A 25,801-nucleotide genomic window follows, 5' to 3' on the forward strand; every position below is an offset into this window, starting at 1 on the left:
TTTGTTGTTGTTGTTTGTTTGTTTGTTTTTTTTTGGACATAATCAACAACAATAAAAAAAACACAGTTGCGTCATAATCATATTATTAATAATGATGATAATAATGATGATTGCACAAGAGAAAAAAATTTCCATAAACATTCGAAACGATTCAAAGGAAATTCCAGAAATTTTTTTTTTCTATTTTTTTCCAAGAAAATTTCGTTTTTTTTTTCTTCAAGAATTGAATATGAAAATAGCAGAAATTTATTTAATCAACCAACGAAAAAAAAATGGAAATTTTTATTTGTTTCAAACAGAAATAACATTCACCTGTTGATTATGTGTGTTATATATGCAAAATGATAAAAAGAGGCTGAAAATGAAGATGATGATCATGATGAAAAAAATGATCCGATTCAACATCCATTTCAAGATGATATGCTGATCGAAGTACGTGGTGATTGATTATAACCACAGTTAGTTTGACCTTCTTTTATGTTTTCTGATTTTAATTCATTATTATCATTATTATTATTTTCAGCATTCTTTTTTGCTGCAAGTGAATTCTGATGGATAAGACATACTAAAGCTCTTGAAAATGCAATGATTGAAAAACCAAACCAAAGACTAATGACACTGGCATAATAACAAATGAATTCAATCCATTCTAAACGTGGTGAATGTTTATAATGAGTATTCAAACCACTTGGTAAATAAATATTGATACGATAAAGATTTTGCCATTCAGGACGTCCATGGCCACGTTCAAATTCGGCAATCGGTTGCACTGTATAGAATTCACTATGACAATCTTGCCGTTTACTACAGAATTCTGAACATTCTTCGGACATAATTTTATCCAAACTTTTATTCTGTTTATGTACTTCAGGAGCATAATAAATGTCAAGATTATAACTATTATCAGCTGGTACATCACCATGCCATCCATTGAATTTTCGTATGAAATAATTGGCCTGTGAATGCAGCAAAAAAAAAAACAAAACAAAAAATTTTGTTTTATCATCAGAAAACATTGAATGCAATAATAATAATAATAATAATGATGATGATTACCTTGCAATGATTCATACAATGCATTAATGATTTATAGCCAATTTCTTCATATTTACGACATTTTGTTTTGAACGGTGGTTCCAATAATTCAGTGATTGTTTTCACATAACTAAATGTATGTGTAACGAATTTTGTATTATTAACATGAAATCCATTGGTTTGTCCACCAATAAACGACAGGAATGGTGTTGTACGTGAATTAATGAATATTACTGGTGCTTCAAGATATTTATTCAACAATCGTATTTCAAATAATGGAAAACCATTATCACGTATGGTTGCATCATGATCAATAACATAACGATCATTTGGTTCATTATTCAACTGTAGACCGATGGAAAAACATTTTTTCGAATAAGTCAAAAATTCATGTATCGCTGCAACATGATTACATGGAATGAAACCATCTTTATTTTCGGTACTATTTTCGAATGCAATCGGTGTCATAATACGACATTCCTGTAATAGCTCTTTATGTGATATGGTTGCTTTATTCAATTGTTCATTTAGTGTCAGATTTCGTAACAATTTTTTATATGCACGATATTTTTTTTCCGGATATTCAGGCATCGATTCTAATCGTGAACGATAATGTTCTTGTAGATATGTTTCATTTGCAATCATGCCAAGATTTGCACAAATCGTTACACCCGGAATTTCCACTTTAATTTCACGTACAAACATAACATTGACATTTGTATCGTATGCAAAATATATCCGGCTCACATCGATCAATTGCCAAACACAGCCAAGAAATGCGATTAATGAACCAACCGTATAGAGTATATCAAGTGAATCTAAACGTTTCATTTTAGACAAATGTTCAAAACCACAGCAAGATAAAAGATATTGAATAAGACTGATTGGTTCACTATGCTCATCTTCATCATGATGATCATCATATGAATCAACTTTTTTTATGGACGTTGTCAATGATAATGTTGTTGATCGTTGTTGCGGCTGCGGCTTTTCACTATTATTATTATTTGTAATCATCATTATTGGCAACGACGATGACGACGACGTCGTTGTTGTTGTTGATTCTGTTGTCGTTGTTGTTGGTGGTGGTGGTGGCGATGGTAATTGCTGATTTTTCCCCATAACTTGCTGTTATTGCCTGTTTTTTTTAATAATAATTCATTATTATAGTATACTTGATTATATGAATAAAAAAAAATTTTAAACGATCATGATTAATGAATGAATGAATGAATAAAATGAATGGATAATTATCTTTGGAAGCGATTATTCATTCATTCATTCATTTAATCCATTGTTCTGATGATCAAAAATAAAGGTATTATTAAACGTAAACGATAGAAAAATTGTAGCTAAATTTCAATTGAGGAATTTGATTGACAAATTATTATTTATTATTATTATTATCGTGTCGCATGCAATGTTGCAATGTTATTGTTGTTGTTGTTGTTTTTATGTTAATATATCCGGATATCCAATCTGTATTAGAATCACTCCGTTAATGGAAATCAATCAACCATCAACCATCATCATCATCATCATTGTCATCAACAGCATTGATCTTATTTCCGTTGGTTAATCATTCTTGTTTTTTTTCCATGGAAAAACCATATGACTGTACATTGTTTTGTGTCTGTTTAATGTGGTTAATAAAATTCAAACAAACAAACAAACAAACATATTGATGATAATGATTGTTTATCCAATGACAATGATGATCATGGCCATCATATATAGATGATTATTTTGACTATAAAAAGGAATCTATTTAATGAATATTCAGAATAATAGAATTTATAACAATGAAAACAATCAATTCTAATTGGAAAAAAAGAGAGAAAGAAACAACCAAACAAAATGACAAACCCATGATGGTGATCATGATAAAAATTCTCTCCAAATATGTAAATTATCATTCATTTCATGGAATTTTTTTTATTCATACCTGAGATCCAATTCGTTTCACTGATGTTTCAATGATGACACGATGTCGATGTTATCAAACACCTGTTAACGGTACTTTTGAATTCCAAGTTTAAAAATGAAAAAAATAAAAAATTTTTGAAGAAGAAACAAAAAAAAGAATTTTGTGATTTATGTCGATTGCTTTTGGATGAATGAGAAGAATTTTTGCTGTTTTACTTTGCATTGGCAAACACAAACGCACACACACAAACAACAAAATCAAATTCATTCAGATCAAGTTTTTGAATCAAATCGAATGAATGTCGTATGAAATGTCGCATCAAACGTTCACGTAGATGGTACCTGTCTGTCTGTGTGTGTGTGTGTATGTGATCTGTATATAGGTGTATGATACGTTTATTTTTTTCGTTTGTATGTTTGTAAATGTTTTCCAGTGTTAATTAATAATAAAAAAAAGACATCCATCAATAGAAAAAATGACTGATTTGATTTTTTTAACACGAAGCAATTTATGGATTCTCGTTTTTTTTAAACAAAAAAAAATCTTAAATGTCGTGCTGGCTACATTGTCGATAGTTTACTATTGTGTCCTTTGTTTAGAATTGTTCAAGTTTTTTTTTCTTTATTAATTCTCAACACGTCACATACACATAAACACACACACACACACACACCGGTGTGTTGAGAATTTGTTGCAATTTTTCATTTTTTGTTTTGTACAGGGGAAAAAATTTGAATTCAATTGAATTGAATGAAGATGAAATTTTTTTTTCTCTCAAAAAATTTTTTTTTATTGTTGTTTAAAAAACCACAATTTCTTTCTCATCATCAATATTGGATATTGACAATAAGAATGACAACACCGACACTACAAGCACCATCATCAACGATAAAGCATCAAATTCATCTTTTTTCCACGATCATCATCATCATCATCATTATCCCCTGAAACTATTAAATTTTTTATTTCGATGCTTCTGCCATTTTGTGGTTGTTGATGATGATGATGATAATGATGATAGAATTTGGCAAAGATGGCGATGATGATGATGATGATGATGCGAATACCTGTATAGAGTTTGGATTTTATTTTATTTATTAAAAATCAAACATGTACTAGTAGCCAACCCTTTTTTTCGCTGCAGAATTGATGATGATGATGGTGATTGGGATTTTTTTTTTAATTTCAACGTCAAACAATTTTAAAACATTCACACACACACATAAATAAATTTGAAATTTCAAAGATTTTTTTTGATATTCTCATTCTAATTATCCAAAGTGATTACTTGATCGTTTGTTTGTATATGGACAATCAAATATAGATTCAACGCATTTTTTTTTTATTTATTTTTTTTCTGTTCAAGGATTTCAACCTGTTTTCAATCAAACAAGTTGTTTAATGTGAAGCTTGTGAGCGTGTGTGTGTGTGTGTGTGCAGGTATGATCGTAAACTGATTAGAATCATGGCATCATGTTTATTTTTTCTCTATGTTACCATTATCAATAAATGAAGATGAAATTCAGGAATTCAATTTTTCCCTTTCGTTTCGTTCATTTCGTTCGGCAGAAAAAAAATGTTCAAAAAAAATTCAAGCGCCTATTTTTACCAAATAGGTTGAAAAATGTTAAAATAGAACGAGTTGTTTTGATATCGAAACTGATTCTGCAGAATTTTTTGTTTTGTGGATTTTGATTATTTTTTTTTTGGAAATTTATTTCTACTTTTCTCTTGATTGTAATGATAATTCTTGAAATTTGATCAATTTATCTATTTAAAAAAAATGACTGAAGAAATTGAAGAAAATTTTGAAATCGATACAAAACGAAATCGTTATCCATATTGTATTGTTTGGACACCCATACCGATTATAACGTGGTTATTACCATGGATTGGCCATATGGGTATTGCCACATCTCGTGGTATAATCCGTGATTTTGCTGGTCCATATTTTGTTGCCGAAGATAATATGGCATTCGGTAATCCAACAAAATATTGGCAATTAGATCCAAATCTAGTCGATGATGGTAAAAATGGCTGGGATGAAGGAGTGGAAAAATCGTCCATTCTTTATTGTAAACGAATGGTAAAAACCTGTGAATTTTTTTTTTGACAAATTTTCCATTAATTTTCATTCTAATTTTCATAGCATTATCTTTGTTGGGACAATTGTCATTCACATGTCGGGACAGCATTGAATTTTATGCGTTACAATGGTGAATCAAATCATAATATGGTCAAAACATTTTTTCATTTTACATTGAATTGTAAATATATTAGGTAAGAATTTTCATTTATAATCTTCGGTTGTTATTTTTTATTCTTTTTTTTCCTCTCAAATTTGTTACTAGTTTTTGTGCATTTCTCAAAACTTGGCTACCATTCTGCATAATTATCACCATAATCATTTCATTGACAATGTTTGCCAATATGGGACATTGATTAACCTGTTCATTGGCCTTATTCCGTTCTTATTTAATGTGATGTCTTTTTTTTTGTTGTGTTTAACCAACTTTAATTTATCATCATTCATCCATCCAGCAATCCACCCATAAATCGATTCGAGAAAAAAAAATCTCCATAACAATAATTGAAAAACACAATCTTTGATCAATAATCAACCAATTTTATTTATATTTTGATTTCTCATTTTGACATTTTAATTATTACATCATCATATCATTTTATTTTGTACATATAAATATTAACATGTGGTCAGTTGATTGATTGGTCCAATGGTTTTTGGAATAATTTGATTATATAATCTTTAAATTTTCATCATCATAATTAATCATGTGTAATAATGATAAAATTTTTGGTTCAATTTGACATTTTGTTCCGGTTTCATTTTGTTTGATTGAGGCTGGCAAATAAAAAAATTTTTTTAAATTTAAATTAATGATTTATGATATTGCATAATTGAAAATAAAAATGTGTGTGGTCTGTGTGTGTGTGTGTCTGTGTCTGTTTTCAATTTGGTTTTTTGTGTGGTTTCGTTTTCTCATTCATTTTAAGGGTTTGTTTTTGATGTTGATGATTATAAATTATATGATGATGATGATATGAGCATTATTGAAAAATTTAAATTCCTATTCGAGAAATTTTTAACTGGAACAGTACTTTGTAATCCATGATGTACTTGATTGTATGAAATGGAAAATTAGGCCACTTGTGTGTGTGTGTGTGTGTTTGGTTTGTCCATTTTAAATGAATCATTTTATTTTTTTTTTACATCTACCGAATACGATGTTGATATTAAATTTTTTTTTTTGTTATCAATCGATTTGTTCGTTTTCTTCAGAATTAAACAGATGAAAATTTTTCTCGAGAATTCACAGTACAACAACAATAATAATGGAATTTAGAATTGAAAACAAAACAAAAATTCAAAATGGAAAAAAAATGTATTTTTCATTATTTTGGTCATAGGAAATGAGTGGAAACCAACGAAAACACCGCCACCGCCACCACCACCACCAGCAACAGCAATGATAATAATTTGTTTCGTTTATTTTGAAACACTGTGAAAAATCATCTGTAAAGGATATTAATATTCAAGTTTACATTTTTTTCTCTTTAGTTTAGTTTAAATAAACAAACATAGAAATCATAAATGAAATGAAAAACGGTGGCAAAAAAAAAAAACAAAAATAACAAACAAGTTTTGAAAATCAAAATTTCCATTCCCATTGAGACATGAAATGATGATGATGATCCCATAGAGATAGATGTTTCGCCAATATTATGCCTATCCAAATAATATATGGGGTGTGTTTCACGGACAAAACATGGTTGTTGGTGGTGGTTTTTTTTCTGGTTAGTCATTCTCGGACATTCAACATATTGATGGTGGACAACAATTTATTCTCACTGTTTTTTTTTATTGACACAAATGTTGATGTTTAGAATAAATTAGTTTTTTTTTCACCGGAATTACAACCAAAAAAAAAAAAAAAAAAATTAAATGTTTTTCTTCTTCTTCTTCAGGAAAAAAACAACCATCACCATCATCATTAGCAACAACAACAGCGACAAACATCACTCGAACAAGAATACAGAATCTTGAAAATGATATGTGTGGGTGAAGCCGGCATTTTTTTTTGTCTGTTCTTCCATTTGTAATTGATTTTTTTCCATTTCTGTTACAAAAAACGATTCTGATGTTGTATGGTAGTAATGATAATCATCGTCTGGTTTCATTTTGTCTTTTGGTTATTGTCAAAAAAAAAAAAAAAATGAATAAATTTTTCTTTTCTTTTTCAATTTTCAAATTTAGTTTTGTTTGTCGTTCATATTATATAACAACGAAGATGGAAATGATAAAATTTTTTTTTCTCTTTCCAAAAAATGAATGAATGAATGAATGAAAAAATTTAAAAATTTCATTTAAAATTCTTTTTCATTCATTTATTCTGACATTATAATGACATCGTCGCCGTTGTTGTTGTCGTTGTTGTTGTTGAAACATTCGCAACAACAACAACAACAAAAATTTCTGGACCATAGTGTTGATATTTATTATTTATATAAATTCATTTCTGTTTCATTTTTGTTTTTTTTTTCTCATGAAATCAACACCAAACAAAAAAAAAACATCAACAACAACTATATACAACATAAACCTCATTCATGTTTCATTCAGAAGATCAAATTTAACCGGCCGACATGTAGACCAAAAAAAACAACAACAACAAAGCAACAACAACAACAACAACAACAACAACGATGATTATGATGATGATGATAATAAGCAAGAGAAAAAACAAGAAAACAAAACAAAATGTCATAATTTCATTTCATTTTGATGTTTTTCATTCATTTTTAAACTTAAAAATTTTTTTTTTTTTTGTAAATTTCTCTTAAATTGTTGGTTGTTGAGCTTTTTATTTTCTCCATTTGTTCAAAACAAACTGAAACAATACAAGAACAAAACAAAAACAAAACAAAACGAGAAAAAAATTCATTTTCATTTCAAATAAAGAAGAAAAAAACAAAACAACAAAAAAAATTCCAATTGTCAACATCCGGGCGACGAAAAAACAAAAAAAAATTCTTGATAGATTCTTGATCATCATCATGAATTCGGGTGAGAGAAATGAGAGAGAGAAAGGGAGAGAAACAAAAAATTTGAGCGTCATGTTTTTTATCCATTCGTATACGAGATGAGGGCAATGCAAAAAAAGAAAAATCATTATCATCACCATTGTCACAATTGTCATTGCCATACATAACAGCAACAAATTTCAAACTTTTCAGTAAGCTTAATGCATTTTTGAAATGTTTTTTTTTGTCATTCTGCATCCACGTTGTTTGCTTTTTGTTGTTAAGTCTAAAAACAATACAAAAAAAATAAGAGAAAAATTAAAACCAAATTAGTACACACACACACACACACATTTGCATTTGCATTTGCAATGAATTTTTGTTTCGTTTTGAATACAAACCTTTACAATAATACAAACTCTATGGCCAGCGAAAGAAAAAAAAAATATGACTTTACATTCAAATCAGCCCAATGTGATGATAATGATGATGATGACGATTAGACATGTAACCAGGAATTGAATTGAAAAATAATGTTATGATAATGATGATGAATGAGCCGTCATCACTGACGACGACGACGATGATGATGATGATCAAGTTGTTGAGTCAAGTTGATTTGAAAGAAAGAAAAAAATAAAAGAAATCCAGGGGATGATGAATCAGAAAAAAAAGTGAATGAATGAATGAATGATTATTTGTCATATATGATATATAACGACAATGTTGTAAATAAAGATTCCGTTTCATGTTTCGTGTTCAGTGTGTTTGTTTGTTTGTTTGTCGTTTCGTTTCAATTCATGATTGGATTTCATTTACACATAATATAAATGATAACTGTAGAATAGTGGAAAACAAAAAAAAAACACATAACGCCCACATATCTGCATATCGGCATATATTTATATATTGTATTCATGATGATTCATGACGATTCATTTGGATAACTTTATCTTGATCGATTGGCTGAAAGATATGCGGTGCATCCAACAATATGGCGATGGTACCGAATGATGTGATACCGAAAAATAGATACAATTGTAAACGATCTATAACCATGGCTACATATTTCCAATCTTCACGTATCTAAACATGGTGATAATGATGATGAGAAGGAAAGGAAAAAAAAAAGAAAAGAGAAGAGGAGTGAATGAGAGTAAAAAAAAAGAGAATAAAAAAAATTGTAAGATTGTTATGGTAAAGAAACATAGGGAATGAGTGAATGAATAAAAATTCAATATTTAGACAATGAAAAAAATGCAGAATAAATAGATTGCTGTTCTGGGAATAATAATAATAATATCGAAAAAATTGAAAATGAAAATCAAATTGTCATCAACGTGATCATCATCATCATTGTGATCAATTTAATTTTAAAATTTCAATTTCAATTTTTTCTGTTTTTTTTTCATTTTTCTTCAAAACTACTTGACAAACTAAAAGAATGGTGGCGGAAAAATTAATGCTTTATTGACATAGCGGCAATTGAGAGTTGGAACATTTCTCATTGTTCCAACATATTTTTTTTTTGTTATTCAATTGACATGATGATGATGATGATGATGATTGTTTAAAATTTGACTATGTAAAAGAATTTTTTTTGATGATGTTAATTTGTATTGTCATATCGAAAGAATTCTTCAATCATCATCATCATCATCGACAACAACAACAACAACAACAAAAGTAGCTTTCAGGAATCAGATTTTCGGCAATCATTTAAATTCAATTGCGCATATTTCAATATTTCGAAATCATCATCATTAAGAACAAGATTTCGGCAAGGCAAAGTTAATCAAATTTTGTTGGAGTTGTCAAAGTCATTCTCATCGTTTCAAGAATCAAGAATTGCTCAACAAAAAAAAAAAAAAAGAAAGAAAGAAATGGATATAGAAATATTTAATTCACTATGGGGCTATAAAAAAATAAGGTTATTTTTTCCAGATGAATATATAGAATTTTTTTTGTGTGTGTGTTTACATAACAAAAAAAAAGTTTCGTTTCATTTGATCCGGAATATTTTTCTCCATTCTTCCATCTTTACATCCTGAGTTTCATTTGTATATATATGAATTTCAATTCTGTCAATTCTATTGTTGTGTATATTCTCAATGTATTTGTCTGTTGATACAAAATATAGCGACACACACACACACACAAACACACACGATGATGAAAATAGAAAAAGATCTGAATGTGTGTAAAAATGCATCTGCTTAAATATTTACTTCTTTTGCTTCTTCTATTGCTCTCTTCATCTTCATACTACACTATGTTGATCATGGAAACGAACCGAACCGAACTGAATAAAATCATTTGTGTTTGGTTGTAGTTGTTTGATTTGAAATTCTTATAAAAATAATAATAATATAAGAAGAAGTAGAAGAAGAAGGAAAAAAAATTCCGGCAATATATTTTTTTCGAAATAAAAAAAAAGAATATCTCAATTTCAGATAAGAATCCAATGATGATGATGACAATAATATCATCATCAATGGAGATTCACATTCATCACAAATTCTTGTTATTATGTTTTTTTTTTTGGATAGATTTCTTGAATCAATAGTGTAAGAAAAAAAAACCATCAAACAAGAGGAATATATTGATGAATGGTCATGTGTGTGTGTGTGTGTGTATGTTGTTGGTGGGTGCAAGCGGAAATTGAAAACGAGAAAAAAAACTAATTGAAACAAAACAAAAAAAATATCAAAATAGAATTGTGATTAAACTTGAATTAATTTGATGATGTAGAAGATTGAATTTCTTTTGCATCTATTTATAGTGTATATATATTAAACATACACACACACACAATTCTGATGAATTCCGGACAATGACATCATCGTCATCATCATCATCATCGTCTTCATTGTAATAAGAAAGATTTTTAATGAAAAAAAAGGTGTGTCCACCATCATTCATTGACAATATTCTTTTATATTCCATTTCAATGATTTATTCAAACAAAACAATTGCAATGAATCATTTTAATAACAAAAAATCGCCATTCCTTATTCATACAAATATATCGTATTCATGTTCATCAATCGATATGATGGCCAAATGTAAAAAACAAAAAAAAAAACAAAATAAACGATATTTGAATTTCTATTTGATGATCAGAAACTCTCATTTATAATCAGAAACTAAAATACAAACAAAATATACGAAAACAAAAACAAACGAAAAACAAGCAAAAGTTTTCATTCGATGAATACTAAGCATATTATTAGCATTGTTGTTTGATCTGTAAAAGAACCATAGAAATACCAGAATGAAGACCAATAATATTAAGAATTAAACAAACATCAATAGAGTGTATCGACTAACAGTCGAAATAGAATAACAACAACAACGACAACAACAACAAAGAATGTGAAAGAAAGACAAAGTCAACTTTGTCACCAAAAACAAACTGAATAAATGAATGAATGAATAAATGAACGACAAGGCAAAAAAGAATATTCTGACAGAAACAATCAAACCAAAAAAAAAATAAAAATAAAAAATAAACGGATGGAATACAAAGACGATGACTAGAATCACTTTGATTATTTGACTTTTTATTTCCACCATCGTCATTGTTATTGTTGTTGTTGTTGTTGTTTTCACTTATTTATCCCCACTCTCAAAATTCAGCGAAAATAATTTTTTTGTAGATTTTTTTTCTGAAATGAAGTAGAAAAAAAAACAAGCAGAACAAACATGCTAACGAACACACATAAACACACACACATAGAATGATGATGACAACGAATGAATAGTTTTGGAACAAACGAACGAACAAAACGAAAAAAAAATCCAAACAAAATTGGCCATGGTGAAAATTGTGCCCTAAAAATCTTGGAAGGTTTTTGTTTGTGTGTGTGTGTGCGTTTAATTTTGAATACATTTTGCCAATGTTATAAGCACATTTTATTGGAATGGAAATTTTTTTCAACTTTTCCACACGAATAGAATATATATTTTTACAATTGTGAATCAAACGTAATGAAAAAAAAAAATAAAATAAATCGATGATAAGTAGTGATATTTCAAATGTCACAAAATCGTATCGATTTTGAATCCATCCAACATATAATACAGATTGATCATTTTCATCAATCTATTTTGATTGTTTGGAAAAATTTTTTCTTTCCATTCTTTGATTCTGGAGTTTTTTTTTGGGAAATATATGCAAACAAAAAAAATAGAATAATGAGAAAAAGTGGAAAGAGAAAAAAGTTTGGCAAAAAAATGCCAATCACACACACATATATACACACTTAACAAAAATGCCGGCTGGAACACACACATATGTGGAACCAAAAGTCAAAGAATTGAATGAAAAATGTTTCGAAAACTTTAAGAAACAACCACACACACACACACACACTTAGTCAATTTACGACAATAAAAAAAATTGAAATCGAGAGACTTTTTGCATCACCATCATCATCATCATCTATTGTTGTTACACGTATTTGTGAAATCAATTTGAATGAATTTATCAGAGTGAGAGAGAGAGAGAAAAAGTTTTCCATAAACTACAATTTTTTTTCTCTTATTCACTTTTATTATAATGATGATGATGATAAACGGCTTGACGATCGATCCATGAAAAATGGAATGAAATTATTTTGACAGAAAAACAAACTAATCAAAATAGAAAAAAAGTGAATATTTTTTTTGGTAAATTGAATTTATTTTCAGAATAATAATGGATATAGTAGAGTATCAATGAATTTGATGATGATAATGATACCCATCAAATCGCAATGGTTATGACGACGATGACGACAATAATCATCATCATGATTTAGATGATGGCCATCATCATAACCGATTATGATGATGATGATGATGATGATCGTCTTCATGATGGTTTTCAGTCCTTCTTTCTCTCGGTCATCAATAATAATGATAATCATCATCATCATCATCACCATCACCATCACCAGACAATGACCCAACGAAAAGGGAAAAAAAATTACTGGAAAAAAAGTGGCTCAATTTAAGATCCATGCACACACACACACGCAAGCATGCACGCACACATTGAAATGAAAACATTGAATAAAAAAAATTTGGCTTTAGCCTCTAACGACAAACGAAAATTTTTTTGTGTGAATTTTGAAAATGGAAATCATGTTTTAAAAAAAACAAAAAAACGAAAAAAAGAATAAGGAAAATCAATGAGACACTTTTTTTGAACAACTGTTTTTTTTCAAAAACATTTTACACAACAGCCAGCCAGGGCCAAACCAATCATCAAGCAGCAGCAGCAGCAGCAGCAGCCAAAAAAACTTTATTTTCATTTTGACTCCCAATAGAATCCACGTAGTAGGTTATATATATACCACACACACACACACAATTCTTCTTTTCTTTTCTTTTTTTCCTAGCATCAATCGTTCGAATATAAACTTCAAATAGAATGATCGGAAACGAATTCTTGAAATAACAACAACAACAATAACGACGAAAAAAATTCTTCTAGGCTGAGATTGTCACTGAATGTCGTTTTTGTGTGTTGTTATTGATTGAAATCGGTCGTGTCGTTATTGATTATTTTTTTCTAAAGTTGAAAAGAATCCACCAAAATGAAAATAAAAAAAAAGATGAATACAAAAAAAAAGAAAATAATTTAAAATGAAAAATAATGGCTTGTGTGTGTGTGTGTGTGTCTTTAACGGGAGTATTTGGGGAAAAAAATCCACACACACACACAGAGTTGACACAAGCCAACGACAACAACAACAACAACAACAACAACAGAGGCGTTTTATCTGTTGAAGAAAACTTTCAAAGAAAGAAAGAAAGAAAAAAACGTTGTGAATTTCTTTTTTTTTTCTAAAATTTGAGTGAATGTAGGGGAAAAAGTTTCAGTGATATTTTCTCTGTTCATTTTAATTTGATTATAAAATGGAAATAAAGTAAAAAAAAAGTAAAATAAAGTGGGTGATTTGATCAACGGTTTTGTTTGATCAATTGTTTTTCGTTTGTTTTAAATATATGTGTGTGATGGTGGTGGTGGTAATGTCGGTGTATGAAGAGAGGAATATGAATTTGAGAAAAAAAATTTTTTTTTTTTTTTTAAAAAACCTACTTGAATATATTGATCTTCATTACGTAAATGTTCGGCAATGAATTCAATAGCTTCGGCAGCACGAAATGCATCGGGTGACATAAAATATAAATCAAGACTATCATTATCTCTTATTGCCATCATATCATGATCAATTGATGATGATGATGGTGGCTGTGGTGGTGGTTGTGGTTGATGTGGATGATGATGTGAAGAATGATGGGCCTGTAATGGTGGATGAAAATTTGATTGATGCTGCTGTGCAGTAACAATCGTACAATTCGGATGATGATGATGTCGTTGAGCTGTGGACGTTGTTGTGGTTATTGGTTGTGGTTGAGCTGTCGTTGGTGATACATTTCCACTGACCATTTCGTCTATTTAATAATTATATAAACGATAGATAAGAATGCGGAAAAAAATAAGATTAGAAACAATAGTTGAATGAAGAATAAATTGATTAATAGTGAACATAATCGATCAATCAATTGCGTTTATCAAATTATAGAATTATAAATATACCTTGTGGTCCAGTACCCGATCCAGTAAGGCATGATGGTATAATAGTATCGGCCGTTTGGCCACCCATTTGATTATGACGATAAGAATGATGATGATGAAAATGATATTGTGATGGATGATGTTGTTGTTGTTGCTGCTGCTGTTGTTGTTGTTGATGATGATGTTGATGATAATGATGATAATGATGATGTATATTTGGCATATCCATCATCCATCTCAAACGTGTCTTTTTTGGACGTTTCATAAATAATAATGCAGGTAAATATGTAAGAAATACAGTGCGTACCCAATTAGGCATTTTATGTGTACGTGGACCACGAAAATTCCAATTAATAACAATTACAGTGGCTAGTATTGATATACAATTCATAATGAATGCAAATAATAAATATTTGGCAATTAATGGAAGCGCTAATGATGTTGGAGGTAATATTTTTGATATAAGTAACAAGAACACAACCAATGCCAATAAAATTGAAATACCGAGCGTTACTTTTTCACCTGCAAATGTAAAAAAAATCATAATAATAATAATAAATTAGTACGAAAGACAAACGATGCAAAAAAAAAACAACAAGCAAAATAAAATACAGAAAAAAAACCATGAAAGAATTATGTTTGTGGTTAATTAATTTAAATCACTTGCATGCACACACTAAAACACACACACATAATCAAGGTATATATAATCTAACAACAACAACGGCAACAACAACAACAACAGCAAAGAATTTGAAAATGGTTGTTGTTTATTCATGTGTGTTGGTTGTGAAATTATCATACAAAAAGCAGATTGAAATTGTTGTTGTGAAATTAGAGAAGATGGATGGATGAATGCAATGCAATGCATAGATTCATTTTCCAGGTATCCAGATGTATCATACACACACACACACACACACATGGAAAATGTTCTGATTTTTTTTCTACTCAATCTTCTGTGAATGTGTTAATGATAATTTCTTTTTTTTTATAACCCGGTGTATGTGTATATGATGATATACATCTGGACATCATACACGCTTAGCTAAATATAACAAATCATACAAATTCATTGTGAATTAAAAATGATTCAAATTCATGGTTATTTACACACACACACACACACACACACTAGAGAATTAGATTTTTGTTTTGTTTTTTTTCATCATAATCATAATTATCACCAACAAAAAAAAAATATAACAAGATTTTCTGGAACACTTTCCAGATGCTATGATTGTCTACCGAGTGTGTGTGTTTGTTACCGTTGTCATCATCGTTCATTACAATTTTTGATTATGATGATGATACAAAATTTGAAACAAAACAACTAGAAAAATGGAAATAAAAAACACACACACACACATTCAGACACACAGATAAAACAGATCAAGAATCTCATGAACAAATTCTTTATACACGGTTTCGTTTTCCTTGAAACACACACACACACACACACAAACGCAGTCATAAACACAGAATATAAAGTCAAACATAATTTACTTAATTTTCATCATCATCATCATCATCATAATCATCATTGTACATTAGTTTTTTTGTTCTACTGCAATTTTTTTCATTCATTCATTCTCATTTGTGTGCAAGCATGTGCAATTTTTCAACAACTAAAGTTTGTTGATACCAAATTGTGTGTGTGTTTGTGCGTGTTATTATTATGTTTTTTTTGCAGTAATAGTAAATGGATTATATTTATTAAAACCATTTTCTCATCATCATCATCATCATAGATTCATTCATGTATCTATTACACACACACACACTCATTTCACATCTCAAGCATAAAATAAATTGGTTATTTTTTTTCTTGGGTATAGGAACCAGGTATCATCATGAAAATTCTTTGGAGACAATTCTTTCATTTTTTTTCTCACTGTTTTTTGCTTGAAATGAAATAATTTTTTTTCCTACTCATCATGCACATCTGAAAAAAACAGAGAAATGAGTTGAGTGTTAATTTTCATTTTTTTTGTGTGTGTCTGCGTTTGAAACAAATGAAGAATTATATAGAATTAAAACAAAAAACAAAACAAAAAAATTCTACTGAAATTCACTAGAAATATACCATCAACGCCACCATGATTATGCAAATATAATTTATATATCGTATCGTAAATTAAGTTAAACATTAAGCACATATATGAAAGTGGTGATAGTGCAATAAAATCTGATGATAATCTGGGAAAAAAATATGAAATTCTAGAATCTAGATGAAAAAAAAACATTAAAGAATTAGTGATGATTGCCATTGCCGTATACATACAGGCAAAATTGACATTTGAGGAGGCAGTAATCGGCCGGTGCATATTGTTTTATGATTTTCAAGAAAGAGAAAGTGATAATTATTTCTCATTAATCCCGACAACAACAACAACAACAACTGTCATCTTTATCATCATCATCATCATCATCATCATCATAAAAACATCAATTTTATTTTCTCATTTGAAATTAATGAGATATACACAAAAAAAATCGAGCTAAAGAGATGAAAAAAAAACTTTTCTATCCAGAATAAATTTGTCTAGTTGATGTAGTATATGTCAAGCGACAGAATACAACAAAAATATGAATGACGAGTGATTGGATTCTTTCGTTTGGATTTTTATTATTTTTTTATTTTCATTGAATCGAAATATAATAAATCTTTCCTTGCAGTTGTTGCCTACTTTATCGAATAAAATTGAAGAATATTATTCAGTGATGAAGAAGAAGAAGAAAAAGAAAAAAAAATTTCGACTTCAAATGACGTTGAACATATCGATTCGTATTCGTATTGATCAATGGAATATTTATCAACAACAACATCGTCAACTGAATATATATATATCGTCATTTATGCGTGTAAATAAATACAAAACAACAAGAAAAAACCATTTAACCATTTTTTCATATTCACATTGAAAGAAACTTTTTTTTTTCATGATGAACAACATCCTTAATGATCGAATGGATTTTGATTTTGATTTTCATTTTTTTTTCGTTCATTCGATGGATATATCCGGAATGGATCAAACGTGTAACAGTTTTTTCATTCATTCATTCATTTATTTATTTATTTTCTCGTTTCGCGGATATCGTTATTAAATATTTGGAGCCAAAAAAAAAATGTCTCCATTTTCTTTTCTTTTCATTCTATGGAACAAGAAAATGAAATTCTTCTTTTTTGACAAATTGTTTTTCTTCTTTCGATTCTCTTGATAGTTTATATCGACGAATATTATTATGACAAAAATGATGATGATGACGACGATATCGGCTTCATTTATTTTGAATGTTTGTCGGTCGGTCGATCGGTCGGCCTGTATTGTGTATTGGCACTAATGGCATTTCCGAAGAGAAAAAAATCATTGATGTATAAGTTTTTTTTTACTCGGTGAATTAAGCCGATCCAGCCGATCCAACGAATGATGATGATGAACCAAAAAACCCGAATAATTTTCATAAATTGCACACACACAAGTAGATCATTTAAATCCATTTGAATTTTTTTTTCTTTTCGGATCAAAATATCGATTATGATGAGAGTCACACACACACATATCCAATCAATCCATATATATCAATGCAAAAGTGTCGATATCATCATCATCATCATCATCTGTATCAATAAACGTGCAGTGTTTGGCTCGATCGATGAAACAATCGAAACCATTAATCCATGAAACGATACAGATATGACCATAACTTTGTTATTTTAATATTTTTTTTTGTTGGATCTGAGACAAAAAAAAATTTCTGATTTTATTCATTCTCGAGTAATTTCTTTTCGTTTTTTTGCACTTGAAAAATTCACACATATGATGAATGACTTGAATTTTATCATCATCGTCGTTGTTGTTGTTGTTGTTTAATTTTTTTTTTTTTGAATAAAAAAACAATGATCTTGGAATTTTTGAAATACCCACGCGCAAAACATCTTTTGCCGGTTCAATCAATCGATGATGAAGATGATGATGATGCTCAAATTATTATTTTCATTATTATTCATGCATCGTATACAAAGATTGTATTGTAATGAAATACAATGAGGAAAACAAAAAAAAAAAAAACAAACAAAATGATCTCATGCACATCTCTTAGCTTCATCATCATCAACTCAAATTGAATGATTGGATCAATCGAAAAAAAATGAATGAATGAACTGAATAAAATGACTTTGAATATGAAAGAAAATGATCGATCGAATCAAGTTATCTGCGTGTATTTTTCTCAAGATGAAAAGTGATCATCATCATGATCATCATCGTCATCATCATAAACAATAAACGATGATGATAGTGTTTTTCACCAACAAATAACCAAGTTTAGAAATTTAAGTCTAGTGGAGTACACATGGAGTGAAATTTTTTCATTCATTCATTCATTCATTCAACTTTTTAGGTTCATCTAAGGAATACAAATGATGATGATGATGATGATGAGCATTCTATGTATTCGGTATATAATAGTTAACACATCATATATCGAATGTTGATTTTTTTTACAAATCAGTTTATCGGATTACTGACTAAGACACACACAGAGAGATATTCAGTTAATTCAATTTCATTCATTCATTCATCAATAAAAAACAAACAAACGACAACTAGATAGATAACTATCGAGAGTTGTGAATCTGTTTTTTTTTTGTCTTTCCACTGACTATAGTTATTCAATTCAATGTTTGCTGCTGCTGCTGTTGTTGTTGTTTGTTGTTGTTTTTGATTTACAACTTTTTTTTTCTTTTATTCAATTGGCTATTCTCATGGCTAATCTGTCCATCTACATTTGCAACCTTTTTTCTGTTGTTGTTGTTGTTGTTGTTGTACTTGTTGTTTAGTTGACAATTGCAAAGTTATAAACAACAACAACAACAACAACAAATGAAAACAAAAAACTTGGACAACGATACAACATGTACGTCCTAGTGATTCACGAATAAAAAAAAAATCTTCACTTTTCTATAAATAATTGATTAAATGTATGGCTTCGTTAAACAAAGATAGAAAATTGGAGAAAAAAAAACAAAATTTTTTTCCACCATCTCTATACAAATTCTGTTCTGGTTGTTCTGTTTTGAAATTCTATACGCGTACAGTGTGTGTGTGTGTGTGTGTGTCTGGAACTTTTTTTTCTTTTGGTTACGGTAGATTCAATGGTTCAAAATAAAGTTAATTAAAAGGTAACCAAGCTCATTTGAGTGGGAGAGTGAAAAAGAGAGATTGGTTGATGAAAATCAAACAGAGTAAAAGTGTGCTATATTGAGCTAGAATAATTTTTTTTTTCGTACACTATTTCTACAAAACAGGATCATTTGACTTATTGATCAATGATGATGATTTGCATCAAACAATAAATGTACAAATGACCATTTTGGGTAACAACGAAAAAAAATGGAAAAAAAGAAGTAAAGGATAATATAAAGATAAACTTACCGGCTTCAGATGGTAAATAGAAAACCAATATGGATAGAAATGATATTAATACTGTAGGCAATATTAGATTGACAGTGTAGAATAATGTTTTACGTCTTAATGTTATATAGAATGATATATCCGTTTCGGTTGGTTTACCATATTTAGAATTATTATAAACATTAATATATGCAGGCACATCGACAATATCCCATGTACCACTTTTCCAATAATCAGATAGATCGACACTATAACGATCATTAATAAGACCTAAGTACACTTGATCACCATTGAATGTCCATGAACCGAATTTCATAACACAACGTTGTTGATCAAATGGAAAATATGTAACATCAATCTGGCATGAGCTTTGATAGATGGCCGGAGGTAACCACAATAATTCACCATTATATGATAGAAGGGTATTTGATTTGAAACGAACTTCGTAATTACCGTCGGCACTGTTTTTTTTTTTTTTTTTTTTTGATTTTATTCCAGAAATTTATATTATTTTTTTCCAGCGACAAAAAAAAAGAAGAAAATGAAATGAAATGAAGATTAAGATTCGTAAACCACAACCAAGCAACCAACCAACCAATCAACCAACCAACAAAATCAGCCACCGAGAGAAAAAGAAAAAATAAATGTGATTAGTATAATTGTGTTACGATTCAATTGGAATTATTGTGAACATCATCAAAACGTCTGTCTGTCTGTATGGTAGTTTGTCTGTTTGTCTAACTGACTGACTGACTGACTGACTATAGTCAAAACAGCAACTATTAATGTACTAAATACTAGAAACTATAAATATAATTCGGTTTAAAAAAAAATGCAAACATTTGAAATTTACAAAAAAAAACCATACTTATTGAATAGTACGACATCCGGTTTCCAAACTTTATCCGGAGGAAGCTGTAATACAGTGATACCACCATAATCTGCTGGATCCCATGTGAGTTGATAATCGGGCCATCGCTATTTGAAATTATAATAATAATAATGAAAATCAATTGTACACACACACACACACACACACACACAAAGAGTGAAAAGAGAAAACAGGAAAAAAAAACATACCAGATTAATCCATACATTTGATGTCATTATTTGACTTTTTTCATTCTGTTCATTGATCAATAAACAAGAAATTAGAAACAAAAAAAAATCACATAGCATTAGTGAAAGAAATGATAAATAAATTAAAAAAAAAATTTTGAAAAATGTGAGAAAAAAAATCATTCAAAATAATAATGATAACCCATGTACGCATGATCAAACGTAAATGATAATTGAAAAAAAAAATTGTCATGTCGATATATTTTGATAAAATGAAAAACCCGAAAACGTATGTTGTAGCCGATAAAATGTACTTGAAAACATTTCTTATATGAATCTTTTTTTTTTTTTTTTTTGAATACATTTTTTTAAGACCGAAAATCGAATTGATATAAAAAAGAATGGATTCATTGATCATTCATCAATATATTCATTATTTCTAGTCACTTCTTCATAAAAAAATGTTTGACTATAAAATGATAAAAATTCTTACAGCCAATAAAATCAATATTTTGACCATATGGTTGATGATTTGTTCGATTATATTTTATTCGACAACAAAATATCCATTACAAGAGACATTCAAAACCGTCTATTCTCGTATACCCGGTTGGATTGAACCTGATGACGATGTTGGTCGTGATATTGTGAGTGTTGAAAAAATCTTTTTCCCATTCTTATCAATTTATAATTTTGGTTATTATTAGTTTGATTTGATCGAATCACGAGGATTTGAATATGAATCGCATTTCGTTGAAACCATCGATGGTTATGTATTACAATTGGTTCGCATTGTAAATCCATTCACTAAACATAATCAAACACGTTATCGTCCAGTGATCCTTGCACATGGTTTTGAATGTACAGGTTCAGCATTTCTTATCAACAATCCTGGGCCATTTAAATTCAGATGGTACTTATTTGGAATGGGATGAAAATGATAATCTGATCAATGGTTCGGAAAAAATAACAAACACATTGGGTTTTACTTTAAGCTCACATGGACATGATGTATGGTAAGTTTTGTCAATTCTAACCAAAAAAAAAAAAAAAATTAACCGAAGTAAAAATGTATAATTTAGCTAGTTTTTCAATAAAAAAAAATTCTTTTTTTTTGTTATTCTCTACCTTTTGGCCAATTCGGCAACCCTAGGCTAGTGAATTTTCGTGGAGCAGTATATTCTTTGAATCACACTAAATTGGATATCAATGATCCGGAATTTTGGCGATTCTCGATGGATGAAATGATACATATTGATCTGCCATTAATGATTGATTATATATTAGCAGCAACAAAATCTGATACATTAGCATATATAGGCTATTCACAAGGAAATATTCTAATGTTTGCATTAATGTCTGAAAATGATCATTATCAACAATTAGTAAAACCATTCATATCACTGTCGCCATCATGGTTTCTAAATAATGCTCGAACTTATCTAATTAATTTCAAAACATTTGTACCTTATCTAAAGTAAGTAGATAATCATAAAATTGATTCAAAATGAATATCACATTTATACTCATTCAACTTATCCAGATTATCAACAGGTCCGTTTGTATTTAGTGATATGAAAACCATACGATCAATTATGGCAACATTTTGTTCAAATCATATGATGCGATATTTATGTTATCTAATTTGTGATATTTCAGCTGGTTATAAACCTTCAGATATTCGTTTGGATCGTTTGCCCGTTTATATTTACAATATACCATCAGGTGCATCCAGTGATAATTTTTTTCATCTTCTACAAATTCTAAATACCGGTAGTGTTAGCCATTATGATCATGGTTTAGAGAAAAATTTATTATTATATAATCAATCTGAACCACCAGTGTACAATGTTTCACGTATCAATTCAACACATTTGGCACTTTTTCAAGCTTCATATGATATTATTGATGCAATCGAAAGCAATATAAAATTGAAGCAACAATTGACAAAATCATTGCTTGAAGATTACATAATTGATAGGCCAGGTTTCGGTCACATGAGTTTTATTTGGAGCAAACATGCTGGCATTTTGATGAATGAGAAAATTCTACATCTTCTTTCATTGTACAACAACAATGATAATCAAACTTATTGACCTTTGTATATTGATAAATTGTCAATTTGTTTTTTGTTGTAAATATATATATACATATATACATTTACGTAGTAAAACATATTTGATAATCATCATTAAAAACTTTGATATGCATTCAAAAAATGAACTGTTTTTTTGTACAAAATCATTGAGAAAACAGACCATTACATAGAAATAAACGATTGGATACAAATCTGGATTATCAATTGATTGATTTTATCAAGGAATCTTTTGATCATAGAGGATGATGATTATGAATTGTTGAATATTTTCATTCATTTTGCACAATTGATTGATATTATCGTTGATAAATAATGTTCAAGCATCTAAAAACCAAAAAAAAAAGTTCCAAATGTTGACCAAAAACAATCAATATTAGTATTAGCCAAAAACAATTTCATTTCATTTGAAAATATCACCAATCAATTTTTTTTTCATTACTACTATAACAGCAACGATAAAAAAAAATGAGAAGAATGAGAAAATAAAAAACGACAACAAAATCGAACCCGGCTTAATCGACTAAAGCTTTTTGTTGTTGTTGTTGTTGTCCGAAAGAGAAGAATGTTGAATGTAATGTTTTTTTCTACACACACACACACACACAAACAGTGGCCGAATCCAATAAATCTAATTGAACTGGATTCGTTTTTTATCTTTTTTTTTCTACTGGAATTATTCCGTTATGTGTGTATAGCTATACGAAATGTTTATCATTCGAATAAAATGAATGATGTTGATGATGATGAGTAGTAGTTTTCATAGTTGACTAGATCAATAAATGTTGAATTCCATTCCATTCGTTTGTTTGTTGGTTCGCTGTTTTTTTTATTCTTGAATGTTTGTGATTAATAAATAAATTCTATATATATTATATATATGGATTAAGAGAATAAATAAAAATTTTCATTCTGGTTTTTTTTTATCTGATTTGAACATGGAAAATAATTCATTGATTTGTGTGCATGGTGTGTGTCATTGTAATTTGATGAATTTCAGTGTTTTTTTTCTGCGATTGATTTTTCCTTTTTTTTCGTTGTTGTTGTTGTTGTTGCTGCTGTCAAATTATTACTATTATTGCACAAACAGCAGCAGCATCAGCAGCAGCTGAAACCAAAATGATGAACACAGTATTCCGTATTTTTTTTTTTTTTTTTTTTTACTCCAAATTCTTGATGTGACAATGTTTCCGTTGTTTTGTATTTCCATATATATGCAAAGAAGAAGAAACATGTGTTTTCAAGTGTGTTTCCATCACATCATTCAATGTCATTGTTCATGTTTTACATACACACACACAGAATATATATTGAATGAATACATTTTTTTTTCGTCACCAGAATTGTTATATTTATATCAGAATAATAGTAATATATAATACTTACAATATTGATCAATTGTACAAATTGTAATTTGACATTCACTTTGACACTATCATTGATAAGTTTGACAGGACGAATAAGTTTGTTATAATCGCGAAATAGATCACGAACAAGGCGTTCTTCATCTTCCGAACAATTAATAACTGAAGTATTATGAAGAAGAAAAAAAAATTTCCAAAAAAATTTCCAGAAAATTTCCCCATTGAATTGCCATCCATTTGTTTTGTCGTTGGAAATGTAACCATTGAGAGCAAAATTGATTGGAAAAAAAAGAAAAGAGAAAAAAAAATTATTACAGAATTTCTTCAACAACAACAACAAAAAAAACACGCATCACATGATTATTACAAGTTAAACTTTTCGTTCATTTCAGTAATAATATTTTATATTATTATTCACAATTCAATTTATTCAAGAAAACCGAGACAGAGTGAGAGTGAACAGAATTTTTTGTTTCTCTATTTCACATTCTTTTCACACATACAGATTCAACACAGATTTTCATTTTCAATATCATCACCATCATCATCATCATCATCAGTGGGTGAAATGAAAATCAAACGAGCGAAAAAAAAAATGGAAAAGAATTTCGTTTTTCGTTCACATCATGAGAGTTTATTTTTCCTTAATTTCGTTTTTCTTTTTCATTCACTTTGGTCGATAGAAAGTACCGAAAGAGTTTTGTTTTTACACACACTTATATTCTGGGTTTTTCAAACTTTATTTTATTCTGAATTCAAGTGTACAATGTGTGTGTGTGTGTGTATGTTTGTGTTTGTGCTGGGGTAAATGTAAATAAAATTCTGTAGCAAAACAAAACAAAAAAGAGTGCTAAATTGACGCCAACTCGAATTACTGAAACTACGAACCTTTATTGTGCTTCATGTGTTTCAATTTCACAACAACAACAAAAAATTAAGGTAAACTGCTGTTTGTTTGTTTATGTGTGCTCCAACAACGACGAACCATGTGTTTTTCAACAATGTTTTATTTTTTTTTGTCGTTGTGAATTGAACAAAATTATTCATATTTGAAATCTATGCATTTTAAATTCTTCAAATTCTTCGTGTGTTTGTGTCTGCCTGTCTGTTTGTTGTGAGAGTTATTCAAAACTAAGTTAGAATTATATTCAAAAATAGAAAGAAAAAAAAATTGAAATCAAGTTTCTTTGGAATCAAGAAAAAAAAAACACCAACATCAACATGCAAAAAAAAAGAAAAACTTTTTTTTCCAAGTGAAACACAAACCCAAAAAGGAAGAATATAGGAATATTA

The 25,801-nt window shown here is 29.0% G+C and overlaps 4 protein-coding genes across 8 annotated transcripts in view; 2 read left to right on the forward strand and 2 right to left on the reverse strand.

Moving 5' to 3' along the window:
- Positions 1–245: 245 nt before the first annotated feature.
- LOC124493475 (uncharacterized) lies at positions 246–4,248 on the reverse strand. 2 transcript variants are annotated; one of them, XM_075731726.1, is made up of 4 exons: positions 4,030–4,248; positions 2,981–3,829; positions 1,057–2,173; positions 246–956 (listed from the first exon to the last, which is right to left on the reverse strand). In XM_075731726.1, exons 3-4 carry the CDS (start codon positions 2,155–2,157, stop codon positions 411–413), a joined length of 1,647 nt encoding a protein of 548 aa, XP_075587841.1. In that variant the 5' UTR covers positions 2,158–2,173; positions 2,981–3,829; positions 4,030–4,248; the 3' UTR covers positions 246–410. The 2 variants fall into 2 exon arrangements, with proteins under 2 accessions (XP_075587841.1, XP_075587842.1); XM_075731727.1 differs by lacking the exon at positions 4,030–4,248 and adding an exon at positions 2,714–2,853 and having other exon boundaries at positions 2,981–3,403.
- A 343-nt stretch (positions 4,249–4,591) lies between these two features.
- Positions 4,592–5,857, forward strand: LOC124494318 (transmembrane protein 222). Its single transcript, XM_047057487.2, has 3 exons — positions 4,592–5,048; positions 5,112–5,242; positions 5,314–5,857. The coding sequence occupies exons 1-3, from the start codon at positions 4,746–4,748 to the stop codon at positions 5,402–5,404; spliced, it is 525 nt and encodes a 174-aa protein (XP_046913443.2). The 5' UTR covers positions 4,592–4,745; the 3' UTR covers positions 5,405–5,857.
- Positions 5,858–7,794: 1,937 nt separating this feature from the next.
- The window catches only part of nAChRbeta1 (nicotinic acetylcholine receptor beta1), a 53,768-nt gene continuing 35,761 nt past the window's right edge, over positions 7,795–25,801 (reverse strand). For 3 of the 4 annotated variants that reach the window (XM_075731732.1, XM_075731731.1, XM_075731730.1), the window contains exons 3-10: positions 24,531–24,670; positions 21,071–21,115; positions 20,859–20,968; positions 20,012–20,451; positions 14,595–15,095; positions 14,094–14,449; positions 8,407–9,091; positions 7,795–8,291 (exon numbers count right to left, since the gene is read on the reverse strand). In XM_075731732.1, the coding sequence (XP_075587847.1) occupies positions 8,921–9,091; positions 14,094–14,449; positions 14,595–15,095; positions 20,012–20,451; positions 20,859–20,968; positions 21,071–21,115; positions 24,531–24,670 (1,763 nt within the window). In that variant the 3' untranslated portion in view covers positions 7,795–8,291; positions 8,407–8,920. The remainder of the gene's footprint in view (positions 8,292–8,406; positions 9,092–14,093; positions 14,450–14,594; positions 15,096–20,011; positions 20,452–20,858; positions 20,969–21,070; positions 21,116–24,530; positions 24,671–25,801) is intronic. The other variant, XM_075731733.1, reaches the window with a different exon arrangement.
- LOC142597578 (lipase member N-like) lies at positions 21,512–23,155 on the forward strand. Its single transcript, XM_075731737.1, is given in 5 exon segments — positions 21,512–21,696; positions 21,757–21,942; positions 21,944–22,065; positions 22,203–22,394; positions 22,593–23,155. Coding segments are annotated over 5 exon segments (1,224 nt in total). The 5' UTR covers positions 21,512–21,525; the 3' UTR covers positions 23,146–23,155.

Source organism: Dermatophagoides farinae, chromosome 6, assembly GCF_024713945.1.
Source record: "Dermatophagoides farinae isolate YC_2012a chromosome 6, ASM2471394v1, whole genome shotgun sequence".
Classification (NCBI taxonomy): Eukaryota; Metazoa; Arthropoda; class Arachnida; order Sarcoptiformes; family Pyroglyphidae; genus Dermatophagoides; species Dermatophagoides farinae.